Source organism: Ambystoma mexicanum, chromosome 1p (assembly GCF_040938575.1).
Source record: "Ambystoma mexicanum isolate Mex_15411 chromosome 1p, UKY_AmexF1_1, whole genome shotgun sequence".
NCBI lineage: Eukaryota > Metazoa > Chordata > Amphibia > Caudata > Ambystomatidae > Ambystoma > Ambystoma mexicanum.
In genome coordinates this window covers 731,665,370-731,686,447 of record NC_090921.1, presented here as the reverse complement: position 1 = coordinate 731,686,447, position 21,078 = coordinate 731,665,370, and the positions used below count along the sequence as shown (strand labels likewise).

Sequence of the window (21,078 nt, the reverse complement as noted above, 5' to 3'; positions counted from 1 at the left end):
TGTGGGGGGAGATATCTGGTTGGGTCGTTGTCATAGTGAATACACATGGGCCTAAAATAGATGACCCAGAATTCTACTGCACAATCCATCACTCTGGTCCTACTGGATGACACCCCACAGGCTAGGCGATGGAGGATGCCCCCGGCCATACTCAAAGATCCTCACATATGCAAAGCACTCCGCACAGAAATAGAAGAATTCTTTGTGATAAATGAAGGATCAGTTGACACATATTCCATATTGTGTGAGACATTTAAGGTGTTGATACGAGGCATCATCATGGGTAAGTCCACGGCTGATGTTAGGAGAGAACTGGGGACGAGTTGGCAGGGCTTGAGGCAGAGTACAGTGCCACGCATAATAAAGAGGTCCTTTCCAAAGTTCATGATGCGATGGGTAGATTTCACAAGCTAGCCGATAGGGAATCCTTTACATAGCCACCCCCGCCAGTGCCCGCAGGTATGGCGAGAGTAATAAGGCAGGGAAATTTCTAGCCAACATGTTTAAACCAGAAAGCCACAGGAACCCAATTGTTAGTATATACAAACTCCTGTGGGGGACATTGTTAATCGTGTGGTTGACATTAACACCACGTTTGTTGATTTTTACAAAGCCTTATACTCCAACCAAGATACTAAGTCCATGGATGAGATAACTGACTATCTGCATGGTATTAAACTCCCTACTCTTATCCCTGAGGTCCGGCTGGCACTGGACTCACCCATAACATTGGACGAAGTCATAGCCGCTATAAAGGCATTAACATTGGGTAAGGGCCTCAGTTCGGATGGCCTGGGAGCAGAGCTATATAAAGAATACCATGACAAGTTGGCCCCAACACTATTAAAAATATGGGAGGAGGCAATGAGGCTCCTTAAGATGATAGTCCTCCCCAAATTACTTTATTGTTTTGGTAACATACCGATCTGGCCCGGGAAAAACATTTTTTTAGGAAACTTCAATCATTAGTCTCCACGTTCATATGGGGTGGGAAGACAGCCAGAAGGAAATGGACCAAATAGAACGAGCCGTTTTCGTGCAGTGGCATCTCGGCCCCAGACTTCGAGCTATACTATTTAGTATCCTGATCACAGTTCGCCAAACACTGGTTTGATCCTGATGACCAAGCAGCACACATACCTATTGAGAGATATACGGCCTCCCCCTCCAATGTCCGCTCGGGTATATTCAGCCCCAAACACAAGGATTTGTGCGAGTTTGACCAAGTGAGCGCTACCGTACATGCATGGTTCAATATATATAAAAGAATTGGACTTGTGAACCCATACAACCCGGAAAACCCATTGTGGAATTTCCCCAATATTGCCCCTACGTTCGATAGATCACGACAGAAGATGTGGGACCCGGCTAGACAGTTCAAAATGCGTGATATGTTCCCGGAGCGCAAATACATTGAACTAAGGGACTGTGTGGATGCAATGAGAAGTGGGCCGCTTAGGCGATTCCACTTTCATCGCATGAAGGCGCGTTTGCAGCTAAATGGTCTACATTCCCCGCAGAACCCCCTAGACACGAATGCACAAGGGCTATAACAGCAACAGATGGGCGGAAGGGGTATCTGTGCTGAACGCTCTGGTTCAGGTACATTCACCTTCCCACAACACCATGAAAGAGACCTTGGAGCAGGATTTGGGTTGCACAATCAGTGACGAAAAATGGCTTAGATGTTGTCAGCTCACCAGATCCGTCTCCCTGAATTTGCGGCTGAGACTAATCCAATTTAAAATGCTCAATCAGTTACACTATTGCCCCATCAAGCTGGCTAAATTTGTGGTGAACTGCACACGGAAGTGCCCGAAATGCGATGCCGCCGATGCGAATGCATATCATATGTATTAGTCTTGCTCCCTGGTGGCAAAATATCAGGACGTGGTGGCAGAAACCCTGGTGGAGATCACTTCTATCCCTGCTTCCCCCTCACCACTAAAATACCTGTTTGAGGATATAGGTAAAGCGGCTGAAACCACTAGACGACTATTCAATGTGGCATGTATAGTTGCTAAACGCTGCTTATTAAATAGCTGGAAGTCAATTAATGCACCCCGGAAGGACGATTTCCTTAGACAACTCACTATGGTAAATGAGTGTGAAGAACAATTCGTTTTGACTGTGTCTGGATCATGCCGCCCTAAAGACATCTGTGCCCCCTTTAGAAACTACCTCTGTAATATGCTGTCAGATGGCGATTTTACTCCCCCGACTACCCCATGAAAAGTAAAACAATGTTTGTTGTGCCTTGATGATAAGCTTATGGTAATGATGGAATTATGCGGCTGATGTGATGCTTTGTTCCGATGTAACTCTCTTTAAAAAAAAATACATGGTAATATTCAATCCCATTCAATTAAATAGCAGTTCTAAAAAGTTTTAAAAAATGGACACCTCTAATGACGAGCTAAAACAAAGACTAATCACTGGTTATACCCCTATTTTTCCTAGCTTTAAGGAATTTAAGAACCCGGACACTGCAACTCCCACTGTTGCTGAGTCAGTACTTAAACATTGCTTCCACAAATGATCGTAATCAGCCCAATTTATTGTTAGCAGGGGTTTCTTAAAATAAGCCAGTCTCTCCACACTGAGGGCTAAACGTGATTATAGTAGGTACCTGGTTGTTTCTACTGTTTCCCCATCGTTACAAAAGCAGCAATAAGCCTCGGAACTGTTTATCTTACCACTTTTCAATAGCACCTCTCTAGTTGGTAATAAGTTCCATCGAGTACACATTGAAATAGAGCGGAAAAAGCGATTCGGAAACATGAGCAAGTAGGATGCCACCGTCCCTATTTTTCCATGCTCATGCAACAGGTGCTGTAGGGATGGGTCATTATGGAATTGCTCAATCGTGTTACACCAATCTCCATCAAACAAATCGGTCTTCGCTTTCCCAGGAGTTGCCACCAAGTCCTTTACATTGTGATTAATATCGCCCAGCAGTATTTTGCAGTACTCTCCCACTAATGCCAGGTACATTGGAGACCCTGGCTTCTGATTCGCAAACATACTTAGATTGATATCCTAATTTAGGGAACCTTCAGCAGAGGTTTTAATCTTACAATACACACACAAGAGCCTCCACTTTGCTTGCACCTGTAAATAAAGCATACCCAATTCTTAGCGTATTGCTGTGATGCCGACTGTGTTAGGTACACACAAGACCGGTTTCCACACACAGGCCTCGATTGGATACAGCCAACCATACACTCTCCTGGGCCATAATTCCTAGCCGTAGAGTAGTTTGGACACAATTCTACCCTCATAAAAATTCAACGCTGGCTTCATTGAAAAATGCCCATACTTTATCAATTTTCATCAGCTGATTAGAGAGTGATGCTGCCTTTTGAGTCAAAATAACACAAATATTTTGCAATGAAGGTTGCCTCATAATGTGGAAACCCAAATAGGTAACACTGACTGAACTGGACAGGGTTGTATTTTCTAAGTGCCACTTAAATCGATTGTGCTTACTCCCCTAAGTGAACTCCAGGAAGTTGGTTTTGTCAGGGTTGATGGTAAAACCATTTTCTTTGGCAAATAAGCTTAAATCTGTTAAGACGCTGTAAACCTATTTGCGTGTTATCGAAGATTAAGAAGTCATCGGCATATGCAAGCCATGTCACTTTCAGCGATCGAAGCTTAGGAGGAATACATACGGCGTGGCTTAAATGTTCCCCCACATCCGACACGTACAGATTAAAAAGGCAGGGAGCCAATACGCATCCCTGCCTTAGGCCAGACTCTGTCTTTATGCTACGAGAAAGTAGCCCCTCTCTATTCAGTCTCACTCTTATACCAGTGGATTTATGGAGACCCATATTACTTTGAATAGCCCTCCCAGTATTCCCCATCTGGACAACTTCCCCCAAAACCTACCTCGGTCAACACGATTGAAGGCTGCTGAGAGGTCTGTTGAAGCTGCATATGTATGGGAAGTCTTTTTATCTGACCAATCCTGCTCTTGTATTGCTCTCACCACCAAGCCGTTTGCATTTGTGGAATACCCCTTGCAAAATGTACACAGCCGGCCAACAGATGTGGCCTATTCCTCCAGATGCCGTAGTAAGAGGGACGAGAAGACTTTACTGTCTATATCAATCAGAGTGATCAGTTGATAATTATGTTGGTTTGTCTTCTCTTCTCTCTTCAAAATCGGCACCATAAAGGAAAGGACATCTTCCATGATTCAGGGAGAACTTGATGTACATTCTTTTACATTTGGGTAAATCGAGCGTTTTGGTGGACTTGTGCAGAACATTTTTGGCCGCAGCAGGGGCCTTCATAACCACAAAATAGGCAACCCTTTCACTATTGAATCCTGTAGGCCACCCTAGTTATAGTGAACAATGGACCTCTGACAGGTTAGCCAAAATAACCAATCAAGGTAGCATTAGAGAGCAGTCAAGGCTATTCTCAGGAGAGTTTGAGTGGGGTCAGGGATCCACAATAAGTCCACGTAAAAATGTGTTCTTATTTTTCAGGTTACACTGCTAAGGTGCGACCAACAAAAAGCAGTGGAATGGAAAGGTACAAACAGACTTGTTCTCAATGTTATCCTATGGCGGACTGGGGGCGACAGATACTTTGCGGTTGCTCACCCCCTACCGGCCCCCCCTTCAGTGTTTGATTTTTCCAGATGACTGGATGGGTCGACTGGAGGTTGGAGTTCCCGCTGTTCGTTCCGCTTAGTTGTGCAGGTGCAAGGATTCCTCCGGTCAGGTCCAAGAGCAGAGTGCAACCCTTGGCGATGGAGAAATGCAGAAAGCACAGATGCTGACCTCTTCAGGACACTTTACAGGACGGGGAGGGCAAGTTGCAGGGGTCCTTCCAGTCGCGGTTGAAGAGACCTTCCAGAGCAGGATCGTCTAAAGCTCTAAGGCTGAAATTTGGCAGGAAGGTGAGCTACGCCACCAGCTGCCAACCACCGAAGTTCCGGCGCTAAACACAGAACAGCAACAGTTCTAGCGAGATATCCCACTGAGAAGTTAGCCCGATTTTCGAACAAAGGTGGTCTCTTTGTCCATATCAATCAGAAAACTTTTTTTTTTACTGATCCATAAACAGAGGCAGAAAGAGCACTGCACACAATCTATGTGGCAAGTTCTACCTGGAGATGACGAAAGTGATAAGGAAGGCTTCACACCTTTTTGTAAAGTTTGGAGGGGCAGCAGCTGGAAAGGCAGCATCTAAGGCAACAACCGCCCGATGGTTGGTCATGGTGATTTCAGAGGCCTAGAACATCAGAGGGAATACCCTGCCCAATGGCCTGCATGCTCACCTTCTAAGAGCACATTCTGCCTCGGTAGCTTTTCAGAGTCATAGTCCATTGATCGACATATGCATGGTGGTGACATGGGGAACTCCACACTTCTTTTATAAACATTACTCATTGGGTACAGGTTTGAGGAACAATACGCTTTTGGACACGTGATCCTCAAGAACCTCCCATCAGTATGGAAGAAAGGGGGCATTACACAAGAGTATGAAATGGTTACTTATCATATAGACAAATGTACTCTTAGTCCAGACTCCTCATTCCCTCCATACACCCTCCCTCCTAAATTACCAGGTTCGTCTTTAAAAAGAGACTGATAGACTGGCCACCAGGGGGCGCACGGACGATGAGCACCACCGTGTGAGCTCCGCACCCTTGGGTCCCAAAAGCGCTTTGAGCCCCTGTTTTTGACCCCCCTGTGGAGAAGCAACTGCTGCTCGTGCCACCCGAAGTGGCCCCCCACCCGCTGAGCGAAGTCTGGGTGAAAAACGGACTTCCCATCCCGGAGTAAAGTCCATCCGACAGCAAGGCCCCTCCCCGCCGCATACGCAGCAGCCGGAAAGCGGGACGCGACTACACGGCACATCGAGGAACCCGGCTCCCTCCACGAGCCGACTGCGAACGGCGCAGGCCCTGCTGCTTCACCTGCGGAGCGAACGACCATCTGGGGTGGGCGAGTGTGTCCGCACTACCCGCGCAGCTACCCGAGCAGCTCTGGGCCACGGGCGAAAGGAAACTGTGGAGAGGGTAAGTGAACCCCCCTCAGAGCATGCAGCAGCGCTTTGCCTGGCTTGGGGCCCTCCCTATCCCCCCCGGCACTCTCCTCACGGGCCCGGGGCCGAAGATAGCGTTTGGGGTGCAGATAGGAACCACCCACCATAACCGGGCCCCTGCGATAGGCGGCACGCGGCCTCAAGAGGGCCCCCTCATCAAGGCCAGACACTCGGGCCACTGTATATATTGAACGTGGCCTACGCCTTTTGCCCAGCTGCTCCGAAGGACAAGCACAGTGCCCTGGGAGACTTAGACGCCACAGCCAGCCACGGAAATCGGGGCAAGGGACTTGCGCCCGAAGTGATGACAGTGCAGAGGGTTGGGCCCCCATCTATGGGGCGTCTGCCCTCCTCTGCACAACCACCAGTCTTTCGCCCCCTCTGGGACCTGAACCTCAATCTAAATAAAAGCTACTGGTCAGGAGATCTCCCCCACGCCATCTTGCCTGGGCCTACACCCAAGACCTCGCCGACAGCGGAGCACCCCTCCCATTGGAAAGGCTCCCCCGCACTGAGAGCTGGGCCCCCGTGTGCTGCGGGGCATGTGCCCTTCTCAGAGCCAACGTCCATAACGATGCCCGCTTCCACTGGACCTCAACACGGTTCAACGGTGCCCCCCAATGAACCAAGGAGCAGCACGCACCCTGCCCCCCTCAACTGCCCAGACTCCTCTACCAGAGGGCACCCTCCAACCTTGAACCATATTCAGTCGGGTGGCTGTGGAACCAGGGACAAGCCCCGATTTTCACTCTTTGGCTGTACCCTTAGTGGGATCTCCTGCCCAAACACCGCCAAACCCAACATATGAACGCCAAGGAGAGACTGGCGGCATACCAGTTCTCACCCTCGCAACACAGCTATTACGCACCACTATTATTAGTCGCCACTATATCAGCACCGGGCCCTGAGGCAGCCTCCACCAAAGCAGACGTCGCCGATATCCTCAACGAAATGCAGAGTATGAGACCTGACATTGGCGGCAAAATCGATAAAATAACTCAAAGGATGGACTAGATGGAGGACCGGCTTGAAGAACTTGAGCACAACCAGACCTTGCTGAACACCATAGAGGCCGAAATGGACGTGCTATTCGCCGGACTCAAAGCTAGGGAAGAGGAATTTCGCCTAAAAATCGATGACTTGGAAAACAGAGAGCGGCGCAATAACATACGCATCTTCGGAATTCTGGAGAATGAAGGCGAGACCGAGTCAGACCTGAAAAGAACATTGCATAGCATAATGAAGTCGCTTTTCAATGATGACTCAATTGATAAACCCAAAATTGAACGTGTGCACAGGGCTGGGGGAAAGCCAGGAGGCCCGCGATCGGTGCTTGCCCGATTCCATTACTACGCAAACAAGGCCAGGGTCTTGGACAAGGCCAGAAACACTCTGCAAGTCGCGTTGGGCCTGGTACATGTCTCCATATATCAAGACCTATCCTCCCTCACACTAGCAATGCGGAGAAAGTGCCAACCACTCACCAAAATGCTGAAAGAAAAAGGGGTCCGATACCGTTGGGGTTATCCCTTCTCGCTTTCCTTTGAATGGGAAAGCAATGCCATCAAACTAGTCTCAGAAAAGGATATTAGGTGCTGCATATTTGACCTACTGGGTACCCAAGAGGAGGAACCATCACAGAGGGGAAACAGGCCAGAGGCAAAGGAATGGCACACCAAAGGTCCACGGAGAAAGAAGATGCAGGGCGCCAGGAAATATAGACGGATGAACGCCTCCCCGGACACCGAACATTGAACCCACTTTGTTCTTTTACCTGTTTCTCTTTTCATGGGTGCGCCTGACGACGGACATTAGGCTAACTAGAAGACCCCTGAGAACGTCGGATGGACATCCATTGGGTAGTAATGGGGGAGAGTGGAATCGTTGTCCTCACACCACCTCACCTGATGCGGAAGAGGTGCTCGCAAAGCAACCTGGGATAAGGGTACACTTGGATGATGTGACTCGATGCGCTTAAGTGGACCCTAAAGAAGATGGAGGAAGCCGAGGTCTGTGTAAGGCCCGAGAAAGGGTAGCACGTAGGAGGTGGTGTGAACCGATATGAAAATGAAGGAGGGCCCTTACAAAATTTTACCGGCGGCCGAACATCGGGTGCAAATGACTGAGATCCTATTGTTGAAATGCAGTTCAGTTCGTTAACATGTTTACATATGCAGGGGGGGAGTTGGGGGCTCATGGTTATGTTTTATAATTATGTGGTTGGGACCGTTTGAGGTGCGGTTCCCGTTGGTGGTCCGAAGACGATTGGGTGAACATAACCCAGCCGGATCGGACGCCGTATGGTTTGGGGGGTGAGAGGGAGGGCTAGTGCGACTAGAAAGGTCAGGTGGAACGGATGAATACGAAAATGAGAAGAGAAAGGCACACTTAATACTGTTGAAGGCTGAGCGACAAGGATGTTCAGCAGCCCCCATAAGGCCACATAGGAACCGGCTTACTTGTGTAGGAATAGGCATATGGCAGACGCTTAGAGCAGAGACATTGAGGCAGGCGCACTTATTGGGCTACCTCACACATTGCAATGGCAGCAACACCTAGACATCACAAGCTACGCATATGCACACTCAATGTAAAAGGCTTGAATTCCCCCACTAAACGCTCGCTGGTAGCGAGGGAATTTAAGAGGTTGAACATTGATATTATGTTCTTACAAGAGACGAAATATCAGAAGGGTAGCGAGAAGGGGATCCCCAGTGGTCTGGTGCGGCATACATATTGGAGTTCGGGTGTCCTCAAAAAAGCTGCGGTGGGGAGTGGGGATCCTGGTCCGGAAGAATCTCCACATGAAGATCCTAAATTCCTGGTCTGACACGGAGGGTAGGGCCATGTTAATAGTCGGATCCATTCAAAACACAGTTGTAACCCTTGCCACAATTTATGCACCCAACCAAGGCTAAAAAAGATTCCTCCTTAAAACGAGTGAATGGCTTTTTAATAAATCGCAAGGTCATACTATACTTGGGGGCGACTTTAACACATGGATGAGCAGTGCCATGGATAGGCAAACCGCACACAATGTCTCCCAACCTCCCCGGTTGCAGGAACATGCAGAAATTAAAACTATGCTTGCCCTATACGGCCTCTCGGACATTTGGCGTCACTTACATCCAATGGACAAAGGATTTACCTTTCGATCCATCCCTCATGACACGCTCACAAGAATAGACTATCTGTTCCTCTCGGAAGACCTAATGAGAATACTCCACACCGCAGACATACATCCCATTGCATGGTCTGACCATGACATGGTTGTGGCGGAACTAGACTGGGATGGCCTTGCCCATCGCAACACTAAGTGGAGGTGCAACGAAATGTTGTGGTCGGATGTGGTTTTCAGGGAAGAATTGGAAAATGAAATCAAACAATTCTTCATGACCAATGATACGGGTGAAGTCGCGAAAGTGAATGTCTGGGAAGCGGCAAAGGCCACGTGGCGTGGGATCCTAATCAGGGAGGGGGCGAGGAAAAAGAGGGAACGCACCTTGCTGGAGGCTAATCTCCTCAACGTAGAGCTGCACACCTTGCGGAAGCTAAAGCATTAAGGGAGGAGCTAAAAGCCCTTGAGATGAGCAAGGTGACCCAGACCTTACAATACCTTAAACAAAAGTACTATGAAAAAGGAGACAAGGCCGATGCTCTCCTTGCCGCAAGGCTCCGTGCGCAAAGGGCAGAAAGATGGGTAGACGTGATAGAGAGGACAGATGGCACTCTCGTGGATACAACAGAATCCTCCCCAGAGGGCATACGAGAGGCATTTGTCTTTTTTTATGAAGATTTATATACCTGTGACCCTCCTCCCCCACCGGGGAGTGTAGATGCCTATCTCAAAGAGGCAGATCTCCCGGCGCTTACATGCCCGGAGGCGGAAGCTCTTGACACTCCGGTCACTGAGGAGGAGGTGGCTGATGCCATTTAACGTCTTAAGTCAGGAAAGGTGCCCGGGGACGATGGCTTCACCCCTGGCTTCTACAAAAGGTTCACTGCGTTCCTTACCCCCTTCCTGGTGACCCTGTTCAACCACATCTTTGAAACAGGGCAGGCACCCACGTCCTTTGCTCAGGCCCTCCTAACGGTCATCCCAAAAGAAGGCAGAGACCCCAAATACTGTGGGTCATATCGCCCCATATCACTCCTTAGCATAGATGCCAAGATATATGCGAGAGTGATAGCGGCCAGATTGAAAAGGCATTTACCGAAATTAATACACACGGACCAGGTCGGCTTTGTTATGGGGAGACAGGGAGCTGACGCGATGAGGGAGACGTTACACTTGATACACGCGGCACAGGGGAGGAATGACGACCCCACCCTCCTGTCGCTTGATGCCGAAAAGGCCTGCGACAGAGTCGATTGGGAGTTCCTAGAAAGAGTTGTAGTCTGGATAGGTCTTGGCCCCAAACTACGCCGCGCCATTAAGGCAATATATTCAGCTCCCCAGACCTCTGTAGCTGTGAACGGTGGCTACTCAAGGTGGTTCCCATTAGAGAGAGGCACCAGGCAATGCTGCCCATTATCTGCTATACTGTTTGTGTTGTCTCTCGAACCACTGGCACAGAAGCTTAGACTTGACAAAAAGGTGGGAGGAATTAAAGTAGGGGATCAGGAATACAAGCTAGCCCTATATGCTGACGATATCCTCCTGCATACAACGAACCCCGTGAGCTCGATACCGGCGGCCATGGCAATAATTGGGGATTATGGTCAATTGGCGGGCCTGAAAATCAACACAGAGAAATCGGTCCTCCTCCCGCTAGACAAGAGTAGGGACTCAGAGGTTGAGCGATTTGCACCCCTAGGGATAGAGGTTAGTCTCACTACATTGCGATATCTGGGCATCAATGTGACTCGTAACCTGGGTGACCTATTTGAAGCCAACTTCCCCCCGATGCTAAAAAGACATTGAACGGTGGACAAGGCTCACCATCTCGTGGATGGGCCGACTGAACACCATTAAAATGGTAATCCTGCCAAAGTTCCTTTACCTATTTCAGATGCTCCCCATCCAACTCCCCAGAGACGACTTTATAACCACCAAAAAAGTACTACACACCTTCCTATGGCAAAACAAAAAACCCAGGGTCCCTGCTGCCTTACTTCACCTCCCGAAAGATGATGGCGGGGTGGGTCTCCCAGACATAGAGCTGTACTATAGAGCAGCACAACTGCGAGTACTAATCCCACACGTCAGACAACAAAAAGACCCTCAATGGATAGGCTTAGACAACTACTATCTCCGTCCTTTTACTGTGGGGGAATGGTTATGGGTACCTGGGCCCCAATTACGAAATAGCATCAAAAACCACCCCATCCTCGGGACCATATGGGCCATATGGAAACCAAACAAAGGAATGAAAGGAGTCACAACATGGCCCTCCCCCTGGCGCATTTATGGGCCCCGGGCATCCGGGATGACATTCTCGATCCAGGCAGTTTTGAATCATGGTAGGAGGCAGGGCTTGAAAGGGCAGGCCAATTACAGAGGAATAACGCCTTCATCACTATCCAAGAGCTGGAAGAAGCTCTCGGCATAGATCGGCTCTCAGTTTTCCAATACCTAAGACTAAAAGGTGTTATGACTCGGGAGGTCTGGAGGGAGGCCCTACAGAGAGACCTCACAGTGTTCGAAGAAATTCTAGACACATACATAGGCTCCAAGGGACTCATCAGTGCAATGTATGCAGCACTAGTTGGAGTCAACACAACCCCCTCAATCACTTTGAAACATAAGTGGGAAAAAGACCCTGGGAGATATCTCACCCCAGAAACATGGCTCAAGATTTGTAGAAGGACCTCGAAAACCTCTATCTCCTGCCAGTACAAATTGCACGGGATCAAGCTTTTGTATAGGTGGCAGTACGACCCACTCCGGCTAGCCAGGATGTATCAGGATGTGAGTCCTTTCTGCTGGCGGGGCTGTGGCCAGAAAGCGGACTACTGGCACATGTGGTGGGGATGTACGGCGGTCCAGGCATATTGGGACAAAGTGCTCAGTTGGATAAAAGAGATTGAAGGAGAGGAAAGGGAGAAGCACCCGCTCTTGATCCTATTTGGTTTGGTCGAAACAGAAGAACAAACAACCAAATTGCCCATAATGACACATGGGCTCTTGCTTGCTGCGAGGGCCTGCCTTACAACTGTGTGGAAAATAATTAATTTACCAACTAAAGCTGAGTGGATCAAGGTCTCCCGGAATATCTTCAATATGGACAAGCTAACAGCAGCCATTCATGGTGACTGCACTTCCATTGACAATGAATGGTCCGAGTTCCGAGCCAAGTATATCGCACAAAGTTGAGTGTGCAACATGATACAGCTAAAGCTCCATTGCAATGATCTGCCTACTGCTCTAATGTTAATTCTGAAATGTCTTATGCAAATGCCACTTTTCCAAAAATTCTTTTGCCTATGAACTCCTTCGCCGGACTGTAAAATTTATTTTAGACCAGTTGTCGCTTCAAGGGCTGCTGGGTGGAGGGAGGGGGTAGGGGGTCAAGTTGTGGTTAGTCGTTAAGTATGTGCAACTGTAAAGCAGTTGAGTTATTCTGTATTCCTTGTAATGAAAACTGCATTCTCTAGGTTTGAAAAACAATAAAACCAATTTAAAAAAAAAAAGAGACTGATAGTTTGGTGGCGCATGCAAGGGTGTGGCTGGTGTGCCCGTGCAAGATAGTCATAGAAAATGCCGCTATGCAACAGGCTCTGGTCCCATCCCTGTTCTGTGGGATGCCCCATCAGTATAGAGGAAAGGGGACTTTGGACTAAGTGTACTGTTGTCACTGTGGTGAGTAACCTTTCCGGAATGTTTCATTGCACTCTGTCAGTTATTTATTCTGCGTGCAAGTAGTGCTACTTTGATGATGCTTTTGTGTGTCTTAATCATGCTCTCTGATTGTTTTTTTTTCCTACTGCATGTTTGTCAGATACACCTCCCTGGGCAGCATGGACAATACCATGAAGAACCCCTCACAGCGCTACACCAACCACGTTGGCCAGGAGTGTTACCGACCCGCCTACATGCTGGAGAACGAAGATGAAGAGCGCACATCCAGGAAGTAACTATCGCTGTCTGGGGAGCCATATGGAACATTTACCCCCGTGGGAAACCCTGTGATGTCCATGTGCTGTCCTTTATGTGTTTGGTAGTGCACCTGACTTGACATCCACCAGTAGCAGGGGTATGGATGCAACTCATGGCTCACGCCTCAAGATGTCATGTCAAACATGTCAAAGCGTGGACCAAATCCTACCTGTCTTCTTGTTCGTATCTCACCCCTATGTCTGTCTGAAACCCCAGCTTTGCAGCAGGCTTATTTCCAGTAAATTGTTACTGGTAATGGGTATAACAGTACAACGCATGAGGGAGAGCAGCCCCAGCCCAGGTTTCTTTGGGCGCTTTCAGACTTGAACTTGTTGATTCTTGTCCAATGACTTTTAGGTTAACCCTTAATGCAGCAAAGTGGCTTTATTCAGACACCCCATCAATTCCTTTCCAAAGCATTGATGGAAGTCGAAACCTACATGTGAGGTGGATTGCATGCACCAGAATGAATTGGAGTTATGTAAATTGATAGCCAGACCTGGATTAAAGTATTGCACAAAAGACTCGGTCAATTTAGGACATGAGCCTCTAATTTAACGACATCCAACCTTCAATTAACATTGCAACCCTCCACAAGTTTCTCTTAGAAATCTGCGACACGAAGATGTGGACAGACTTGTTTTTCAGATGTCTAATGCATCCGTGTTTGTTACATTAGACCAAATATTGGCTCATCACATTGTATTTTACATGTCTTTACATCTACCCAATGTGGATCTTTTTTAAAAAGAAAGAGGGAAAACACCCTGAATCCCCCTATCCTTTTCTTTTTTATCCTCATATTCTTTTCACATTACTTTTGCTTGTTCACAGAAAAAATTGCAAAATGTATGTAAATGCAGTAGATGATAATGCATAAAGATGTAAATCCAGTGTCCATTAAGACACATCTGGCTAGTAACTTTTGGTAGTCCTGTGCACACATTTATCAAGGTATTCGAGATGTTGTCTTCATTTGCAGGGCCACATTGGTGATCTCAAATCTCCAACCTTGCAATCCAGTACACCCACAGTGATCAATAAATTGAGCCCCTATGCTTCTATGTACACACGTCACACTTATCCTAAACGGGTTTAAAAATGAAAAACACTTAACACCCAACTGCAGTCCTAAATCCTTGTCCCTCTTCCTTTTTCACTATATACCTCTCCCCTCTGTGGTTTTCTCATTTGGCCTATATTCCCACTTCTGCACTGACAATTCTCAAATATGTCATCTTTTGTTCTTTTTTGGACTTTCTCAAGACCACCATGTCCCTTGTCTCTTAGCAGTACAATCTGTGATGTACACCCACTTCTTACATATCAACACTTCTAAAACAGAAATGCATTCCTCCCTCCTCTGTCTCCCCTTCTATTTCCTTTCCTCCATACAATCTGTCTCTGTTCCTAAGCATGCTATCTTAGCACTTACTTTGACTTCTCTCTCTCTCCTTCACCACACATATCTCTAACACAGCGACTTCCTGCCACTGTCAACTTTACCATATAGGTAAAGCATGTCACTTCCTCTCTTTGCATGCTACCAAACTACTTATCTCTACTCTTTCTCTCCTGGACTACTTTTTTGCCTTACTCACTGGTCTTCCTGCCTATAATAACCCCACTCTGCTCAATCTTTTAACTCTTCCATACATACTTTATACTGTCCTTCTCACCATAGTTCCATTTCCCCTGCATTGGATCCCTCTCTTGACTATCTTTCAAATCTCGCCTACTCTTTCATTTTCTCTGCCCTGTTTTCAAATACATGGACTTGACCCCTTATCGCTCTTCACAGCTCACTCTTTGTCTCTTCTCATTCCCTTCGTTCACAAGGCCAGTTCCTACTTGCAGTATCCAAACCCTGATGCTCTCCGTCTTGTATCTGGTCCTTTGCTCACTTGGCACCTAATCATTGGAACTCTCTACCCCATGAAATTAGATCCTACTCTACCCTTAAGCTATTCCGCCTAATCTCAAAAACATTCTCCTTTCTTCTGCTTGCTAGCTATGTATTGAGAAATTCTTATCATATAATTTGTACCGTTTTACCATTTACAGTGCTTTGCTGAAAGTGCTAAATTAATTAATAAAATACAAATACAATTACACCAAAAGCAAAGGGCATCATCAATAACGGATTTTCTATGTCTGAAAAATCTTTCATTATATCTAATATATGTCATGCCATGGTTCATTGAAATGGGCAGTTGTGGTGGTCCGAAGTTAAAGTAAAGGCAATGCTAAGTATGATGGGGGAACGTATGACAAGCAATTTGAAACTTAGCATTTGTTTTTATTGTGTATAGGTTAAAAGGCTTGGGAAGGAGCGTGGGTTGTTTATGTCCCTAGAATAAGACATTTGATTATACATTCCTTATTAAATATTTGCACATGTTAGTAGAGCAGTTTTAATAGTCTCAAAAATTCAAAAGCTAATCACTGGCAACTTAAGACATTAATGTTACTTGCTTTTTCAGCCACTGTTTCATTGAGCACATGGCCACTCTTTTGCTGCCATGGCAACCACAGCCATTTCCAATGTACTTTCTTCAGGGAACCCATCTCTCCTGGCTTCATTCAACTACTGGTCTGGCGCCAAATGTGCAGTTTAGAGCATCTTCTACAGCGTGCTTGTCCAATCAATACCAGCTGTTTTTGCTTCTGTCTTGATAATTTTCTTCTGTGATATATTCCCACACATTGAGAATGGCATTAGTGGAGTCCTTGACTCATGTTTTCTCACGTGCTGTGGTAACCTATGTTCTCCTGCCGCCAAATCTGTTCCCAATGATCCATCTTTCACTCCCCCATTTCCAGCCCATTTGATATCTGGTTATGTTGGTTGGCAGTTAATAACCTGCCCACCTTTTAAAGGTTAGGTTCTAAACAGCTTATATAGTAATGTTGCCTACTACCAGACAAGGTAAAATATAAATTATACTCTTAGGTGTTTAAATAGTGCTAAATCTACCCGCTGTCAGATGGGTTGTCTGATGTAAAACTGAGAGGGCTCTATTCTGACAATGTCGTAGAATGAATCTATAGAGCATACTTCTCTTCAGTCCCCTTAAAGTCCAGCTCAGGTTATATTGCTTCCAGCATTAAAGTTCTTTATTGAGAAGCATGATTCTAGTGTCATCTTCTACACATCTTGTTTCTGTCCTTGGTGAAAGTCTCCTGCTTGACTCTGTGGACATCCAGTGTGATGACCAAAGAGGCTATTTGCCTTCTTGAGCTGGTTCATGATGTGCGTGGGTGGGTGTGAGGAGGAGCCGCCTGTCACTCACACTTAGTCTACACCTAAGGTAGGGGGTCAGACACGTGGCCATTTAAGGACACTGTCTATTTAAGGGAGACAACTAAACCTGAGACCTGAAATACTGTGAGATGTTGTGTACATTCCAGGAACAGAGGAATTGGTAAACCCTATGGGCCTCATTACGAGTCCAACAGTAAGCACGGCGGTCGTGGTGTCCAGCGGAATTACCACCACATTAAAAGTGAAGAGGAGCACGCAAAAACCTTCTCTAGTAATGGTAATTCCGTCCAGCAAATAACTGCTGAAAATCAACACCGGATGGTATTCGTGCCAAATACCGCAGTGAAAATGGTATAATTACTCTTGCCAAACTTAAATAAAGTAAAAAAAATAAATAAAAATGTTGGAATTACTGAATGGAATGAATTGAAAAGGGTGGAATTAGTACCAGGCCGAAATAGCATCTTGCTGAATATGGGAAGTCCAGTGGCAGCCATCTTTAAAAATACTATCCATCCTGAATCGCACATTTCCTGTAGCCATTCGAAGCCAGAACGTGTGTCAAATATGTCTCAGGAGAAAGGCCAGCCCATAGTCCCCAAAATGCGGCAATGAAAGCCGAAATTCAGTGAGGCAGAGCTGTAGGTCCTCGCTGATGAGGTAATCAGCCATGCAGAGGAGATGTTTGGGGAAGCTAAAGAAAAACTTCATGCCAGAGGAAGAATGCCATCTGAGGTGCAGTAAGAGAAATGGTGGTGGCAGTGGGCACCGTACCACATGATAGCAAGGGCTGCCGGAAGATCTGGAATGTCATCTCTCCTATGATAATGCATGATCAAATTCCCAATATCATGCAATTGTCTTACATGAGAATGCCCTCATTTACATGAGAATGAGGGCATTCTCATGTAAATTGGGCACAATTTACATGAGAATGCCCTACCCAATGGCAATGGGAACAATGGCACAGTAGCAACAGGGATGTGCAAAGAAAGGTTGGATACTGTGAAAAGAGATATATACCATATTGTACATGCACGTGACCTCATGTTATCATTAGATGCACCTATCGGGGCATCCAATGGCCATGTCCCGGCATGAACCCCTTGCACCCACATGCATCACTGAAGCACCCACAAGCCATTGAATCCACATAGGAAACACCAACACCAATGACTGGCCCAACACATGTAAATGTCATTTGTGCAATCTATTTGCCAATGAGAGCCTGCATATGAGATTGGGACAGACTCCATATCATCTGACCCTACTCCAACCGTGTAGAGGCAGTGGGCCTCGTTACAAGTTTGGAGGTAGCCAATGCTGTTTTTACCAGCATGGCTATCCCCAAACTCAGGTCCGGGTCCCGAAAAAGGGGAATTACCGGGCCATTCTGACATTTGCAGGCCCGGTAATTCCCATTTTTGGGACCCAAACCCGGTACGTCCCCATTCCCATTTGAGCCCCCATAGGGCTCAGTGGGAATGGGGAGGATGCTAACAATGGTCCCGTTAATGACAGGACCGTTGTTAGCATCCTGGTCTGCTCGCGGGTGCCGCTCTGGACGTCTGTTCTGACCAGGCGTCCAGAGCGGCACCCCCAAGCAAACTCATAATGTTGCAGAGAGGTAACAATGGCACCGGTAGCACTACCGGCGCCGTTGTTGCCTTTCCGCAACACTTGTAATGAGGCCCAGTGTCTTTTACCTGATAACCTACCCTGCCCATGTCCCCTGCCCACCCCACTGGGTAATCCACAAATGACACTAATCACCTACACCCTAACACCATGGCATACGAGAAATGGCCCTCACAGCCTGCAAATTGTGTGTTCCTCAGTGGCCAAATGTGTCTTGCTAAGCATCCATCATAGTGCATGAGTGTCTTGCAATGCCATGTACAAGTAAGCATGATGACCGACTGCATATCATTCATCATGCAACAGGATCTCACAGTCCACTCGGACAGTCGAATCCAGCACAAGCATATCCCAAGGCACTTCCACCGGTGCAAGAAATGTATTTAAAAGAAATTGTCATGGAGTGTTACTGGACAAGATGGCCATCCGTGCCTTCACCACTCTTACTGCATGGCGGGACTTGATCAGCAGCATGTGTGTTGTTGTCCTTTGGGGGAACAATGTCGATATCTGGGGGCAGAGGAATATGCCTCTTGATGCACATTTTGTGCAGCATGGCACAGACTACACATATTTTCTCCACCTTCTCTGGCCTATACCTCAGGGAACATCTGGTCAGATGGAGATACAGGAAACCTTCCTTCAGTAGTCAATTCACAACCTGGTCCGTTGTAGGCCACCTCCTGTTGTGTTCATGGATTGCAGACAGGTATCCTAAGCCACGGCAGTTGTGGGTATCCAGAGTCACCTGCAAAGGCCACAGGTATCAGTAACAGAAATATGAGGATGTATGGCATTTTTTCATGGCATGTTGGACTCTCTAAATGAATTGAAGGCACATTGGTCTGTGTCATGGTTGTATATCCCTACATTCATTTATGTGTCATGTACTACAAGGGGACATGGTCAGTGTCACTTCGGGATTCAACCTTTCACACATCACTTCACCACCAGATGTAACAGGCATACACTGTGATATGATTATCAATATACATGTTGTCTGTGGAAGTCCTGTGTGCGGCTCTTGTGCATGTGTCCTTTGGGCGTACAGTACTTATTGTGAGTTTTTTGTGTTAGCTTTCTTGCTCTTGGGGAATTACATTCATGGTTTGCAGCGTACATGTCATCACACCAGTGTTGAGCCATCATCATGCCCTGGTAAACTGCGCTGTTGCCTTGCCTGTGTAGGTAGGGTTCAAGTACATTGGGTAGGTGTGCTACAGAGTAACATTGTGCCTTTGTGGCATTAATCCCTGGTGGGCAGGGAGATGTGCTGAGATGCATGTCCAGGAATGCATGCTGCACCTGGCTAAGCACAATGGAAAAGGTGGGCTGCGACATGCCATGCAGCATGCCCAGAGTATGCTGGTAGGTGTCTGTGGCAAGGAGGTACAGCACCGCCATGAGCTTGAGCAGCAGTGATATAGCAGTTTGGATATTAATCCTGCTTATATGTCATCCAGGATCTGGGAGAGTAGCTCAGCAATAGTCTCCCTATCCTGAGTGTTCTCATCTGGCCATCTGTTAATGCCCAGGATGATGGCCTGACCCCATGGAATGGTCTCTCACCTAGCATAGTGTCTCCTCCACCTTTCTGCTGCATGTGGTCTGTGGTGCTGCTGTTTCTGTCTCTGCGCCTCAGTGAACACCAGAAAGTGTTGGACTCCAAGGTATTTATTGAGCACGTACCTACCTTCGGGAAGCAACAGAGCGCTTTACAATCATACAGCGAATAATATATTAAGGGAGTATAGAAATAAGGGAGTGGGGATCTAACAACCAGGAAGGGAGGGTAATAGTCAGCAATGAATCTACAAGTAACCAGGGGAGGGAACAGTGGGGATCATATGACCCAGTCTCAGGTAAGGTGGGGGGTGGATGGTGTATGGACATGTGTTTTGGAGGAGCCATTCCTTGAAGAGGAGGGTCTTGAGCTCCTTCCTGAACTGTAGAAGCAAGGGGGTGTGTCGGATTTTGATGCGCAGGACGCTCCAGAGTCTTGGGGCATAGACAGAGATGGCCTGTCTTCTGTTATTTTCTTTCCTGTATCGGCAGAGTTCAAATATGCATGTCTTTACTTCTGGTGGATTGTAGGCCTCCAGAGATGCTGAGTTTCTCAGTCAGGTAGCTTGGGGACTTCAGGGTGACAGCCATGTATATGATGCAGCAAGATTTGAAAATGATACGGCTTGCAGCGAGAGCCAGTGCAGTTCAGTGAGGGTCAGGGTTATTTGGTCGAATTTGCAGAGTCCATTGATGAGTTGTGCTGCAGCATGCAGGACTTATCTCAGGGGAGACAGGGTAGTTGCCAGAAGGCCGTGCAAAAGGGCATTGCCACCATCCAGGTGGGAGAGGACCAATGCTTGAACAGCAGATCTGAATTTGTTTTCTGAGATGAAGGGCATGATTTTTCAAAGGAGAAAAAGTTGCTACCAAGCCGTTCGTGTCTTCCTTGCTTCATGCTGTTTGAAGGACTTCATGCTGTTTGAAGGAGAGGTTGCTGTCAATGCCGAACCCAAGGGACTTGGCACAGGTGGCCAACTGGAGTGTGAAGCCCTTGGGGTGCATAGCAGAGAGCCAGGTCTGGATGTCCGGGTATTCAGTGTTGTTGGTCAGCACTAGGAATTTAGTTTTGGAGGTGTTGAGCTTCAGGTGAGCACTGGACATCCATGACTGGATCAATTAGAGGCATGTCTTATGTAGATGTCTTTGACGGAGGCTATCTTGAGGTAGAGCTGCATGTCATCTGCGCACTGGTGGATGTGGGTGTTGTATGGAGCAGGAAAGGTTCCAAGTCGTTCCATGTAAAGATCGAAGATCCCAGGGGAGAGAATGTATCTTTGTGGGACTTCAAAGGAGATGAGTAGAGCTGGTGATCTGGAGGAATCCATTTGTACAAACTGGTGGCGAGTAGCAAGGTATGGTTTGAACCAGCTGAGGACCATCTCACTGATCCCCATGCGCCGATGTAGATTGTCAGTGAGTGTCTAGTAGTCTACTGTGTCAATTG

The 21,078-nt window shown here is 47.2% G+C and overlaps 1 protein-coding gene across 4 annotated transcripts in view; it reads left to right on the top strand.

Moving 5' to 3' along the window:
• Positions 1-21,078, top strand: part of FLAD1 (flavin adenine dinucleotide synthetase 1) — a 444,813-nt gene that overhangs the window by 348,192 nt on the left and 75,543 nt on the right. For all 4 annotated transcript variants that reach the window (XM_069650211.1, XM_069650196.1, XM_069650209.1 and 1 more), the window contains exon 8: positions 13,008-13,139. In XM_069650211.1, the coding sequence (XP_069506312.1) occupies positions 13,008-13,139 (132 nt within the window). The remainder of the gene's footprint in view (positions 1-13,007; positions 13,140-21,078) is intronic.